The 15,646-nt window shown below is 40.6% G+C and overlaps 1 protein-coding gene across 1 annotated transcript; it reads left to right on the top strand.

The window, feature by feature from the left end:
- Positions 1 to 149: 149 nt before the first annotated feature.
- Positions 150 to 14,463, top strand: ABCG8 (ATP binding cassette subfamily G member 8). Its single transcript, XM_075750092.1, has 13 exons — positions 150 to 333; positions 2,255 to 2,359; positions 3,104 to 3,260; positions 5,186 to 5,424; positions 5,837 to 5,969; positions 7,690 to 7,959; positions 9,877 to 10,042; positions 10,127 to 10,219; positions 10,970 to 11,169; positions 11,296 to 11,372; positions 12,728 to 12,995; positions 13,546 to 13,673; positions 14,165 to 14,463. The coding sequence occupies exons 1-13, from the start codon at positions 262 to 264 to the stop codon at positions 14,300 to 14,302; spliced, it is 2,046 nt and encodes a 681-aa protein (XP_075606207.1). The 5' UTR covers positions 150 to 261; the 3' UTR covers positions 14,303 to 14,463.
- Positions 14,464 to 15,646: the final 1,183 nt, after the last annotated feature.

Here is a 15,646-nt window from a genome sequence, read left to right as displayed (position 1 = left end):
CTGAGAACAACTGACAGGTGATTAGCTGAAGCCGCTATCTGATGTACCTTTAGCCTGAGCTGTTACTGTCCCAGAGGAGGGGAAAATTTCCCTGTCCACAGGGTCACACCAGCTGCAGAGACGCAGCGCGCCAGGAGAAGTGGTGCTGCGGTGAAGGCGCCTGGAAAGGGCTGAGCTCAAAACCAAGAGGAGAAGGATTCCACAGCTTTCAAAGAGCTGATAGTCAAATCACCACAGGGAGCAAGACCTTCCACTGCCAACATGAAGGAAGCCCCTGAAAATGTCTCTCTGGATGGTGCTGGCTGGAGCCAGGTTGCACTCGACGGCTTGCCGGTGAGCGAGACCTGTGGGGAGCAGGGAGGGACCTGATGGGCTCAGCCATTCTACAGCTACAGTGCTTGCCCAGGAGCTGGGTGAGGCGAGTGGCCAGCCTGCTGACTGGGCTGTCGTAGACAGTGAGCCCTTACCTCCTCCAGCTCTGAAATGGGGAGCAGAAAGCATCCTCACCCCCACAAGAGCACACTGGGGACAAGGCCGGTGCCACACAAGCCAATGCCCCAGTGGTGGGGCCGAGGGAGGGGATCTTCAAACACATGGATGGAGCAGAAAGTCCCTGAGCATGGCCTGGACTGGCTTTCCCAGGACACGCCTTCAGGCTCTAAAACTGGCTCCCTACATTTGCTGGGGACCACCTGTTTGTTTTTTTAAATTCCATTCAACGTAAGCAAGAACAGAGAGTGCTTTGGTGGCGTGGGGAGCACGGAGGGCTTTAACATGGCTGTTCTGGCTGCTTGGTGTCATGCTGCTTTCCACTGTGTATCTAGACTGAAAAGATTAATCAGCCTCATTTGCTGTGAGGGTAGGAGGTGCGCACAAAGATTGTGGTCACCATCTGCCAAAGATACCACAGGCATGGATAGAGTCCGCTACAGAGGGAACAGGTAGGTTTGCCTTGGCTTGGAAATGAGTCTTTGGCTTGTAGGAAGAGCACAAGACTCTGGGAGAGATATGGCTGTCTGGAGTAAAAACTACAGGCATGCACACAGAATTAAACCCAAATCCAGAAAGCTGCCTGTTGTGGTTTAACCTGGCAGGCACCTAAACACCACACAACTGTTCGCTTACTGCCCCCCACAGTGGGATGGGGGAGAGAATTGAGGAAAAAAAGCAAAACTCATGGGTTGAGATAACGACAGTTTAATAGGACAGCAAAAGAGGAGAAAATAATAAGAAATAATAATAATAGAATATGCAAACCTGGTGATGCACAATGCAGTTGCTCACCATCTGCTGACCAATGCCCAGCCCATCCCTGAGCAGCAATACCCTGCCCAGCCAACTCCCCCCAGTTAATATATTAAGAATGACATCATATAGGTCATTTGGGGTCAGCTGTCCCAGCTGTGCCCCCTCCCAGCTTCTTGTGCATCTCCAGCCTACTCATTGGCAGGGTATGAGAAGCTGAAAAAATCCTGACTTAGTGTAAGCACTACTCAGCAACAACTAAAACATCAGTGGGTTATCAACATTATTCTCATCCTAAATCCAAAACTCAGCACTATACCAGCTACTAGGAAAAAATTAACTCTATCCCAGCCAAAACCAGGACACTGCTTCAGCAAAGACTTCTTAATTGCAGCTATATGCAAAAAGTTAACCAAGTCATGTAGAGACTCTTATTTTAATTCATATCTCAGAACACCAAATTCCAGTTGACAAACTGAATTTAAAAGACAAAAGGGGAGAAAAAGAGACTGTACTCATGGTCACACACCTACTTGTTCATAAAGTTAACAAGTCCCCCTGGAATTCAATAATTCAATAATGAATACACTTCCAGTGAACCTTCATTCTTAGCTGCCATAACTTAGAAATTTCTATATGCACCATTTTGATCTAGTAGACTAACATTGCTGAAGCAGTACATTTTTTTCCTCAAAAATAGAAATAGAGACCAATCGCTCTATAGTGGCATGAAATTTATCTCTATTTTGAAAGTGATCCCATTTAAACTGAAAGCAAATAGAAGAGCATAGCACAGCATGTTTGGCATTCACACATGCCACTAGAACAAAGTACGTTTAACACTGATTAACGGATAACTCATTTCAACCCTTCAGACTTTTGCACTGCAGTAACTCATCAACAATACTGTTATATCCCATAAAACATATTTCCCTTTGTGCTTCGCCTTTTCTGAACTCAAATTTTAACAGCACTTTAAGTATTGTAATTAACCTAATAACTTTTCCAGACCAAGGCCCAGGATACTATTTTTTGCTCTGAAGAAGATAACAGTCTGTATTTCACATACAGCGGAAAATCAAACATTCTTGAGGTCAAAGAACTCAACTACCAGGTAAAAGCTGTACTTTATATACTTCCCTTCAGCAGGGTGCATATCCAGCAATGTTGTTTCTATATGCAAACCATTTTAAAAGCCAAAGTTGAAGTTCACAACACTGAGTTCACACGACTGTTGCACAGTCAAATACAGAAGCTTTGTATGCAGTATTGCAGTCTTGACTGCAATACTGACAGCAGGCTAAACCCTCCATTGTAAATATATCTAGTAAAGCTAGGGGATAGGACTCAAAAAGAGGTCTGTTTCTGATCTCTGGTTTTTCTCAATCTTGAGCCAAATTATTCCTCTGATGGCTGGGGCAGAGGGACTTTCTGTCCAGCTAGGATAGTGGGAGCCCTTGCTGATGGGAATGAGTATGCGGAAGGAGACAAAGAGGAGATTTCAGGGAACCAGTGAAAGTTTTCATCTCCCTTTGTGCCACCATGGCATCTAAAGTAGATTTCACAATTTCATTTTTGCGTAATTTCAAATTATGTTAAAATTTATAAACATTTAAAATTTACAATAGCAATAAATTACCAAAGGAATGGAGGACAGAGATAGCTTTAGTGATTAACTGAGTAAGAAGCAAAGCATGAAAACCATACTTGGCTGTAAAAGAACTGTCTTCCATATGTTTCTGAAGATCAACAAAATTATTTTAGAATATTTTCTGCTTGTGACATCATAGCTTTGAAGATATTTATTGCTAAATAGTTTATTGTTTGAAATGAAGGGACTTGTTTCTTTCTTTGTTAGGTTAACATGGCATCCCAGATTCCCTGGTATGAAAACCTCACGCAGATGAAAATGCCATGGACCTGGAAATCGGATCCCCGTTCTCACGTATCAATAATCCAGAATCTGAATTTAAAAGTTCAGAGTGGTCAGATGCTAGCTATTATAGGAAGCACTGGTAAGAGCAACCAAATTTCATGATTTAACAAACTCTCAGATAAAACGTACATAGTCAAGATCAATACTTTGCAGTCTTTTGAATGGCAAAATCTAGTTGAGAAACAACTATTGGAAATGTGTCACAAATACGTTCTTTAAAATGTATGTGGAAACAAAGAATGATACTGGAGAGGAAAAAAAAATTAAATTTATGTTTAAAACCAATTTTGTTATGACTTGTACACATCTGCTATTTGTTTCCAGAGGTGTAGGGAGGTATTGTTATAACTGTGGCCTGCAGTCCCAGCTCTGCTGGACATGAATCAGCTTCATGGCTCAGATTCAAAACAGGCCAATTGCAGACCTTACCCAGTAACACAGCAGACAAATGACCCCCTAAGATCAGTCAGTGGCAACTTGCATAGCCATAGGTGGGAATTCCCTTCAGATTGAAACAACTCTAACAGGATAAAATATTGCGTTTGGATTAATTAAGAGAAACTTACGGAGAAGAAAAGACAATTCCTCTTCTGTTTGGCTTTAAAATGGGTCTCTGCTTTCTTACAACTTTTTTTTTTTCTTCTTTCATTTTCTGGTGGGACTGGTTCAGTCTTCTCCAGGGTGAGGATGGATAGATGGCCTTTACCCCAGGTGGTTAGTTGATACTAGGCTCATCTAGAGGGATAAGAAAAAGACACATGACTTGTTAAACTGAAGTAAAAAGTACCCATACTTTGGAGGTAAAAACCCCCATGCTGTGTCTTCACTAGACTCTTACATCAGGTTAGCTCAGTGATTCAGTGAAGATGCTCTCTCTCAAAGACAAGGCATATTTGCCAAAGAAATTTTATCTTTATTTCTGTAAAAGAGGTTTTTCTTCCCCATTGCCATGGGATTTTTTTCTTAGTACATATCCTTCAAGCTGTAGCTTAGAGATTCTCTCAATAATAAAAGACAAAGCTTGCGATGAAATAACATACTGAGTTATAGATATAGCACCTTTGTAAGGTAACATACACTGAGCATAAACCCCTTTCAGCAAACTAGTCAAACTATTTTTAAAAGCTGTTTATCATCTATTTCATCAAATGCCTTAGTAAAATGGATTAAACTGCTGATGGGTTTCACATTGTCAATGGCAATCAATATGTCACTCTTAAATAGAGCAATATGTGGTTTACAGATGGATGGGTTTCTTTTTTAAAATGTATATATTAAAAAACAAGTGTGGAGTTAATCTTTCAACAGGGAGACTAGAAATAAATGACATCTAATCATAATAAGAGAGCTCTTCATGTTTACATACAGTATCATACAGCAAAAAGGAAAATTTCATTTGCTATTTAATTCCAAATCAGGTGTTGTTTTCATTGTTTTACTTTTCTTACCTCTGAGTATGAGCTAGCTTTTCTTAATTATTTAAATGACTTTTTGTCTTATTTAAGTCACAATAATTTTTATTTCAATCATGATTAAGATTCTTATTGTCTGTATAATCATTCAGTACCTTAGTCATTCAACTGTTCCAGCTGCTGTTTCTGAATTCACAATTCCCTCCACAAAGCAAGCTCTTGCCGAGCGTTTAGGTGCCAGCCTTGCAGCCATCATGAATTCATCTATGTTTCAAAAGTGAAAGACAGGTAACAAGAGGACAAAGAGACTGTGCTTCTTGAGTTCATGGAGCTATCCTCAACGCCCAACTACCCGATTCTGCCGAGAAATGACAAAGGTTAAAGCCACGTGCTCCATTTGAGAGGAAAGAGATTGCCTGAACATGAGCTTATATTTCAAGACCATTCTGTCTCTGTGGCCTTAGAAAAGCTTCAGGAAGGGTTGGGGAAAACACGTTAAGGAACAAAAACTTCTATGCTCTGTCTGTGACTAAATCACTCTTCAAAATGATCCCTTAGAAATTAATTTAATTTTCAATTTTGATTTTTCTAGCTGGTGGAAAGACATCCTTGCTTGATGTGATAACCTGCCGAGATCACGGAGGCAAAATCAAGTCTGGTGAAATCACGATCAATAACAAACCCAGCACACCCCAGCTTGTTAAGAAATGCATAGCACATGTGCGGCAGGATGACCGACTGCTCCCCCACCTGACTGTCAGAGAAACACTATTGTTCGTTGCCAAACTGCGCCTTCCAAAGTTTTTTTCAGACTCACAAAGGAAAAAAAGGGTAATTAAGCTGTTGGGAAAAAATAAAGTTGTCAAAAATGTGTCTGACAGGAATTATCCAAGAGATGCTGTGTGTTTGGAGTCAGAACAGCTAATCTGGCATTTTTTTATGTAGATTATGAATTATAAACCTTTTTCTTCTTTCAAGATAGAAACCAGCAATTGTTCCAAAGCTCATAAAAAATGACAATCTAGAGAAAGCATTAGAGAGGCTGAAAGAAGAACTAAATTGCTGATTGCTGAGCCTTTTTAATGTTATCTCTAAAATCAAGATTTGTTTTCAAGTGTCTCTTGATCAGCACTGAAATATCCAGATGAATTTTAATCGCATTAATCATATTTTCAGCTTTATCTATGCACAAATGTGCAAGTATGCTCTTGCTTTATCTTTGTTACCCTTTGGATCTCCCCAGGTAGAAGACGTTATAGCAGAACTACGTTTACGTCAGTGTGCAAACACAAGGGTAGGGAACGAGTACCTCCGCGGCATTTCGGGAGGCGAGAGGCGGAGAGTGAGCATTGGTGTGCAGCTGCTCTGGAACCCAGGTGAGCAAAATGCTAACACCTTCCTTGTGCTCACCACAGACCACTGGGGGAAATGGGGCAGTAAAGGAAGACAGGAGCTTTCAGGGAAGAGTCACACACACAGTTGCCCCCGGGGCAGCTTGAGGAGTTCACACTCAGGACACTTAGCAGATTCTGCACCACCCTCTGCCAGAGGTTCTCTCTTCATAGCAAAGTTAGACACAGTGACTAGGTGCTGGTCCATTTGCTTAAATTAGAATCAGTGCTGATCACAGATAATACTGTAATTATTACAGTAATAATTCTGTAAATGGAGTCTTTTCAGTGGCGAGTCCACTTTCACTGCTGTCCCCTTTGCAAATGGAAAAGCGGTGACAGAGCCAGGCAGAGCCTCCCTGGGAGCCTTCCCCACCACTCTCTAAAACCACCATCACACAGACTACTGAAAGTTGCCTGAAGTCACCCTCACAGCAGCGCTCTGGTTTGTACGTATCAGTATGAGGTTTGGTTTTTATCTGACCACATGCCGCAAGTTACTTTGGAAGGCTGCTGGCCTATTATAACATCAGGTTTGTTTTCCTTTCCTCCAACCCAGCCCATTTACATGTGCTATATTAACAGGGAAGGTCATTTTCTTGGCTGTATAGCCAGTCATTGTGGTCTTATGCAACTCACTGATGCAGCTGGCTCGTGCCACAGGTGAACTAGAATTTTCCATTGTCTTCAGTAGAAGCAAGACATGAGGCTAAATCCGCAGCTGATTTTGCAGGAGTCAATCACCTATCTGCTCTTACATATATCAGCAGCACTAATAAACTTGGCTGACCCTCTTGTTGAGTGAGATTTCCCATCATCTCTTCCACTGGGAAATAGATCTGAGAATTTTTTGCTTGTATAAAGTTACATTTTTGTAATTATGGGGCAAGCAGAAGTCTTTTTCTGTAAGAAGTGATGCTCAGGATTAGATGCGCTGGTCCTGAAGTAAAAAAATAAGTAGTTCTAGGAAAAATAAGTAAAGCTTTCTTTCCATTTCAAACATGCATTATACCCCTCAGCACATTAACTGTGTCTGTGTACAGACATTGCCTTGTACTGATTGAGGCCATAAAGTTCCATCATAACACAAACAACACAAAATAATAAAACCCTTTCAAGTTTGTAACAACCAATTGCAAAACAAGCCAGCAAAAGAATATCCAAACATGTACATATCTCTTCATATATATGTGCGAACACATGCAAAATAGAGCACAGGCTGGGAGGAGGAGCTATCTAAATTAATACTGTGTGAGTATTTACACATGAATAATGCAAGAGGTTTAAATATCGAGCATTTAGGTTAAAATATTTCAGTAGGCATGGTACAAAACTAATACTACTGTATTGATTAATATTCATGTACCTGATATTTGTACAAAGTGCAAAAACTGCAGAGAAAAATGTAAATTTAATAAGGAACCTAAATCTGCATCCCAACGAAAATAAAATTTAAAAAAAAAAAAGTTGTTTCCAATGGTAGCAAGATAAGATTTAAAATAATTACTCTTGGTCATCATGTTCAGTAAGATAGTGGAAGAAATTGCCATTGTTGAATATTATGTGATGTTGATATGAAATATACTTTGGACTTAGAAAAAAAAAAGGAATATATCAGTGAGATTTCATGCACTAGCACCACTTCGAACATATTTTCCAAATCAAACATGCTGCTTTCCACAGCTGAACTTATTGTCTTTGGCAGGAATACTCATACTTGATGAGCCCACATCTGGACTGGACAGTTTTACTGCACATAACCTCGTGATAACATTATCCAGACTGGCCAGAGGAAACAGATTAGTTCTTCTTTCACTTCATCAGCCCCGGTCAGATATCTTTCAACTGTTTGATTTAGTTCTGCTTATGACTTCTGGAGTCACTGTCTATTCTGGAACAGCTAGAGACATGGTCCAGTATTTCACTGAACTAGGCTATCCCTGCCCAAGGTACAGCAATCCTGCAGATTTCTATGGTTAGTATCAAGCACTGCCATTAAAAAAGGTTACTGGGAATCATTCGCTTTCGTAAATGTATCAGCTAACATTGATTTTTATTGACCATAACTGTCTTAGAAATGCCTTATAACTGTCTCAAATCAATACTGTAGCAAGTTCAGGTTTTAATAAGATCCTTATCTGTCAGTACAGGAAATGTAACAAAACAAAGGGGTATGGACAAAGTCAATTTTAAATAATCCTCCTTCCAACTCTGCCAGGTGTAGCAACTCTTCGTATGTTTAACGCACATATTCCCATGTTTTAGGTGGTTAAAACTTTTACCTGTCACTGAGAAAGACATGGATGAACTGATCAATTGCTTTCTGTAGCCAGTTCTCTGACTTCTAAATCAAGAAATATGTGAAGCTAGTTTCCCAGGGTGAGGAATAATACATACGTGGAACAGTAAATGGGAAAGAGGAGTGCTGTCCAACAGAGTACACTGGAAGGGAGAAAACTCAAACCCAGAACAGCAATCCTTTTATTCCTCTACTCAAAGAAAGTTCCATGGTACATGGTTCCAAATCCATCCGTCTTCTGTTTTTTGCAACATGCGAAGGGAATCTGGACCTGTTAACCTAATGGCAGGAGTCTCTTACCACAGAGGTTAGTTCAGTTCCAGCCCTTAGGTCTTTGCACTGAAATTGGCTCAGAAACCTTGTACAGACACCAGCTGCAATGCTCTGGAGTAACCTTCGGCTGTGCCTATGTGGCAGGCAGTGTCACCTGGTATCAGCTGTGCAGAGATAAACAGAGGTTAACCTCAGCGTCAAGCTCTGCAGAAAGACCTTTGTCACCACCATGGTTCAGAGCAGTCCTCAGCCACGTGCAGCCTGAAGAAGGCTTGCAGCACCTCTGTATGGAATGCGGAATGCAAGGCAGTCCCAGAGAAACTTATAGCTACAGCCCGTGGTTACAGAGACAAACACCTATGACATAGAGGCAGGGAGGGATGAGAAAGGGAGGTGGAAGATAATTTAGCAGTATGCACAGAGTCAGTACCAATAGGAAGAGAAGAGAAATATGGGCAGCAGGGAGGTGGAATTGGGACAGGATGTTAGAGGATGCCACAGCATGAAGGAGCACCTGATGGAAACACACAAATGCTGGCTGTGTCTGATAGAGAAACAAGATCATGGCAGAAGGGATGAGGCAGGGCAGGTTGCAACTCATTTCTGATTGATAGACTCCTGCTGAAGAGTGGCTGAACAGAGATGATCAGCCCAAAGCAAGGAGTTACAAAACACGTAGTGATAGTTCTCTCAGAAAGTATCTGCAAAACGTCAAGTTTTGTCACTCTACACTGAAAGTCAGCACTGGGCAATACTACTGTAAGTTTAGATTAAAAAAATAAATTATATTGTTAAGTAAAAAAATAATGCTAAGTCAACTAATGTTGCTGCTACTATGTTGTCCTTAGATAACATTCCGCTTGGGCTTTTTCAGTATCGGGTAAAGTTTATGGCACCTCTGTAAGATACAACAAAAAAGATAATAACTATCACTTTGCAGATGGAGAAAAAAACATGTGATTTAAGTCAAATTCACATACCAGATTGTAAATGCCTACATGCCAAGAAGGAAATTCAAACTGTTTGTTCTCAGCACCCATCTCCAGCCACTATCACAATAGTTTACAATATTATAATAAGCAATTACGAAATCTCTCAGTGATTCATTGAATGATTAGATAAGAAACATCTCCCAAGGCAAAATACTCATTAACAATCTGTTCCTCTCTAATTACCTAAAGTAACTGATAAAGTTTTAACTGCTGTAGCTTAATGTATGTACACAGGTCATACTCACTGTTCATGATGAAATCACTGATTCTATACACATCATAATGTTGTATCTGTATCATATGGCTCATGTCAAATAATATCTTGCAGTTGATTTGACCAGTATTGATAAACAGACCACAGAAAAGGAGATGGAAAGCCGAAAAAGAGCAAATATTCTTGCCAACTTGTTCCTAGAAAAAGTCAAAGATTTTGATGATTTCTTATGGAAAGCCACTGAAAGAGACAACGTTGCAACCACATTCAACAAGCAAAGGTAAAGCCAAGAATGTTATACAGCAGATCTGGAATAAAAGCTTCAGCCTGTGCTAATTTTTTTTTCTCCTCTTCTTTTGAGCAGGTCCCATTTAACTTCAGAAGAGGCTATCAATATGCCTCACCATTCAAGTGATCAGTTACCAGGAGTCTTAAAACAGTTCACTGTATTATTAAGGTAACCTTATCTTCAGCATAAACAATTATGTATCATGCCCATTTGTATTTAAAGCCTAAGAAAGAAGCACAAAATGAGAACTGAGTGCATGCTGAAAGTGCACAGCTAGCGCTAGGCCCCAGCAAGCCATAGAGCAGAGGTTTTGCCGTACCGGCTCACCCCAGCCCCCTGAGCAGGACAGCAGCCAGATGTACAGCTGCACCTTTCTGGCCCAGGGCTCCTTCCAGACACAGTCACCTCTAGGTAACATTGCTGGGAGCCAGTGGCTCTAAGGATCAGCAGGAGCCTCCAGGCTCAGGAACGTACGGCCTAGTTTTGGGTACTGCCATCCCAATCTCCATGCCAAAGTGTGGTGACTCAACCCTCAGCAAGCCCAGGCAGCCACATAGTTGGCTCAGGCATTGCCATCCCCACCTCTGCTTCAGATTTTAAGCCAGAAGGCTTCACTGATTATAGCAGGCATTGATACATATTGTACTTGGGCCTCATGCGTGTATACTCAAAAGAAATGTGATCAACTGGTTTAATACATGTAGAACATCACTACCAGTACCAGCTGTTTTTAGCGTACGCTACAGGTATTAGGTATATATTCGGTAAAATCCTTTACAGAAACAGCCCAACTCCTGTCCTACTCAAAGTCAGCAAGTTCCACAAACTGATTTTAGCAGAGCTTTTGGGGCAACATATCTGAATATAACCGGCATCAGTAAGTACTATACCTTATGGTGAATGTTGCTGTTTTCCTAGTCGTCAAGTCTCCAATGACTTCAGAGATCTTTCGACGTTATTAATCCATGGATTTGAGGCCCTTCTCATGTCATTATTAATTGGATTTTTGTACTATGGCCATGACAAAACCAGACTCTCTATTCGTGACACGACAGCACTGTTGTACATGATAGGTGCACTAATCCCATTCACAGTGATTTTGGATGTTATTGCCAAATGTAAGTGTCAGTTTTCTTGTACATGTTATAAGCAATCAAAATCAGAAAATTCCTAAATCAATGAAAAATTTATACTTATTAATGCAACCCTAGGATGAAACCAACCTGTTTGTTCCTACCCCGCAGGTCATTCGGAAAGAGCTATGCTTTATAATGACTTGGAAGATGGAATGTACTCTGTTAGCCCATACTTCTTTGCTAAGGTAATTGGTTTCATTGCCAGGAAAGACAAACAGCTGGCTTTAACATTAAAAACCACAAACAAACCAAAGCCTTGTTGTATAAATGATTGCATTCATATCAGACTTTGTTCTTTTGTGTCTGCCAGCTAAGGCTATCGTTCTTGCTTCCTTGGCATTAATGGATTAAACCTCATGCTACTTTAGATCCGTTGCCATAAGTCATGGCCAAGATCCCACCCCAGAAAAGCCAAAGAAGAATCTTTCACGGGGTTGTTGGACCAAAATTTGAGAAATCTCAAACTCAAATTTAAGGGTTTAGACAGTTTTACATACCTGCATGTTTAATTTGCTGAAGCATCTTTGAAAGTCTGATTACATGTCTTGATCTGCAAAACAAAATATTCATATTAAATGCTAAAGCAAAGGTAAACCAGAAATGACAAAATGCTAACTGTGACGTTTCCGGTAGCTGTTTGGGCATGTACTGGTCAGAGACAAATAATTGTATTCAGTGCATAAAGAGTCAGAGTTTCTGGAAATAAATTTAGAACTTTTAAAAAATTACATTCTCATTTTCACAAAGGTTTAGAGTAATTCCTTCTTTGTGATGTTGCCACTGTTAGATGAGTTCTGCCTGCCATGGCATCTGTAATTTAGGTTTCCATTTCTGCACAAGATTTTAAATGCTTATTAGTGGTTGCCAGAGAAAAATATTCTTTGCATTGTGTCACAAAGATTGCACATTATTCATAGAGAAATCGATGTAATTTGTTACAACCTTAGTATTAGTGGATAGTAGCAACCCTCTTTGGAAGAAATAATCATAATACTCTCAATACATATCTTTAGATATTTCAGAAAATCCTAAGCACGTTTTTGTTTTACAATAACTTAAGTAGTTACTAACTGGACTGCCTTTGGGACATAGTAGAGAAGTGACCAACAATGAAATTTGTCTCAAATTTGATCTCACGCTAGGTTCAACCAGATTTGGACAAAACATACAGTTGCAATGAGTCGGTAACAGCATTACTGTTACTAAGCACAGTGGTTCTCAGGGAAAGTGTCTTAAATTCTTAGAAGCTGCCAAAGCTGTAACAAAACAAGATATCTAATCTGTAACAAGAATCCTCTCAATTTAACAATTAGTTATAGGAATTGTCACAACTGGAGAAAAAATTAGCAAAGATTTCAGTTTCTGTTGTGAATTGGTTTTGCCTGCCACTGACACCACCTAACAGGGAGGTGATTGCATTCTGAGGGAGTATTTCCTGTCATTTTAATAAACAGCCTATAAGCACATCGAGATGCATCTCAAATGGTTTTGTGATTATCATTCAACTTATTTTTCTCTCTTTTTTCTTCTACCTGAACAGATTTTGGGGGAGCTCCCAGAGCACTGTGCTTTTGTTATAATTTATGGGGTTCCCATCTACTGGCTGGCAAACCTCATTCCTGAACCAGAACATTTCCTGCTGAACTTCCTCTTGGTGTGGCTGGCTGTATACAGTGCCCGCACGATGGCACTTTGGGTGGCAGCACTGCTGCCAACGTTACAGCTCTCAGCCTTCTTCGGCAACGTCCTTTTCACGTCATTCTACCTGAGCGGTGGTTTCGTGATAAGCCTGGAAAACCTCTGGGCAGGTAAGACAAAGCTCCCACTGTTCCTCTAAACTGAAACATTGATGGTTTTCATTAGTGACGGGTCATTATGAGGCTGTGTCCCATGAAGGAAAACTCAGCTTTATTCCTACCTTCGCAATTATCTTCCTGGGTGGGGACAGTGGAGTCAGATCGTTCATTTTACATCAGTTTCTCCATCTGAAAATGAGGTAGCAATCTGGTCAAAAAAGCACTAGTGAAAGGCTCGATTCTTACACGGTTGCTAAATTTTTCAGTAAAAAGAATTATATCCAGTAGATGAAGGTTGAGTTCCAGTGAAACTTAGTTGACAGTGGGAGTTTGATGGCTATGGATATTAACTCTCTCCAAATTTTCCATCTCCACGTAATAATATAAAGTATATCTGCCATTTTGTCCAATAAGAAACTGTTACATGTTTACAGCCTCTTGTTGTCAAGAAATTAGACAAAACTGCTGTATTTGGCAGCAACACAGCAGTTTTTGAGGTATCAAATAAATTTTGTGTATGTGTATCAATTTCTTTCTTTCTGCCATTTTTTTTTTTTTCCAGTTCCATTTTGGGTTTCTAAAATCTCTTTTCTCAGATGGAATTTTCAAGGCATGATGCAAATTCAGTTCACTGACCACACGTATGAAACAACTGTCGGAAATACTACATTTCAAATACCAGGGAAACTTGTAAGTCACTAATAAAAATTGATACAAACATTTGATAACTAATGAGAATGCTATTTATGCTCCCATCATATTTAAGGACATGTTGCAGGCCTCAGATTTGACAAGCACTAAATCAATACGTGAAGTTGCGTTATACTTGGTATATTTTAAATGTGTCCCTACAGCAGTCACTCCTCCTATCCCTGGTTTTTAGTGGAAGAGAAAAAAGAAAAAAAAAATGAAAAGAATAAAGGGCAACTATTTCCTATGCAAGCCCCAGCTACGTGCTTGCTGAAATTGTTCCGCAGCCGAAGTGTATTCCTCTGAGATACCGCAGACACTAGACACAGCATAGCTGTAACCACTTATCAAACCCCTCTGAAAGCGACATCTGGCTGGAAGCCAAGGGAAAAGGCAGCAGGGGCCGGGGAAAACACACCTAAATAACACTTCACAGATCCAACATAAAAATTTTGAGTCCATTCCTAATTTCACGTTATGCATGGTTACAGGTGACTCAGGCTCTGGACCTGGACTCCCATCCTCTCTACGTAAGCTATCTCGTCCTCGCTGGTATCGTTTGCAGCTTCCTGCTTTTATACTACTTATCTCTGAGGTTCATCAAGCAGAAATCAAACCAAGACTGGTAACAGCAAACCACGCAGAGGAGGCAGCAGGTTACGGCGTCCCTTGCGAGAAACTGGGGAAAGCCCACGAGGTTTTATTTTCGGTCACCTGCGGAGCCGCGCAGGGGAGGGCAGGTACCTGCCGGGAGCGGCGGGTGAGGCCGGGCCGGCTCGCCACAGGATGGCAGCAGAACACCACGAGTGGGAAGGCAGCGCTGCTCCTCCACGGAACCTGCCACCAACTGGGGGCTTCAGGCTGGGGCTGGGTTGGGGGGAGGGTTTGGGGCGGTTGGTTTGTTTGCATACGGTTTTATAGCTAACAAGATGCTTGCCAGTTCCTCACACCTTCCAATATTCTGAGCTATGGGCCGCCGATTTAAAAGGCCCCCATCTCACTTGGTAACAGCTGATGTTTTAGTCCATAATGCTTGAACATACAGTGACCACGTACTTAATTCAGAGAGCTCCAAGAGAAGCGGGATCAGCATACACAAAACCCTACTTTCTGCAGCACATATAACATTCAGCACTCCTAAGAACAGCGCAGAGGAAAGCAACACAGAAAATTGCACTAATGCTTCAGGAGAACATGCAAGGATGGAAAACACAAGCGTTAATGATTCTGTGTTGTTTCTACCTGCTTATGTGTTTTACAGTTTTGCCTTTGTGTTCCAGTTAGATGCTGTTCATGACCAAAATGGTATTTTCTCACTGTACAGATGATTTCTTGTAACAGATAATTTTATCTCACCACCTTCTTGGATTTATTTCTATAGTATAAATACAACACCAATTGATTGTTATTAATCACATCTTTCTCTATGGCAATACAAATCACAGCAATTGGCCAAGTGTGGTTCCTAAGATTCTCAGGTAGGAAATACCAACCTGCCCCTCCAGTAATTAATCTAATGGTTCAATCTCTGAAATGCTTGTAAATTATGGCTGAGCATAACTAGGTGCATAAGACACAAATGCTCAGAAAATGAGTAACAGCAAACAACTGGCTGTAATTCACACACAGAGATGGTATGTGCATGTGCCAATTAGGTATACAGTTGTCAGCACTTTATAAGAATAGCTTGCTTGATTTTAAATGTTTGGATGTATATCTCTGTGCTTATATACAGAGACCCAAAGTACATCATCTACTTTCATTTACATGTTGCACTCCGTGGAAAACTCCTACTGTAATCAGCTATAATGCCCCAGATACTGTTATGTAAATCCCTCTTTGAAAAAAAAAAAAGAAAAAAAAGAAAGAACATCAGTATTTTTTTATTCTATTCGGCAACTAGACTGCCACATTACTTTCCACAGGTCCCACGTGGTCATAAATTCCCAGGAAGACCCTAGTCTAAAGATGTT

This window comes from Balearica regulorum, chromosome 3 (genome assembly GCF_011004875.1).
Source record: "Balearica regulorum gibbericeps isolate bBalReg1 chromosome 3, bBalReg1.pri, whole genome shotgun sequence".
Lineage (NCBI taxonomy): Eukaryota > Metazoa > Chordata > Aves > Gruiformes > Gruidae > Balearica > Balearica regulorum.
Note: the sequence above shows the minus strand (reverse complement) of the source record. Positions and strands in the feature narration are given on the sequence as shown.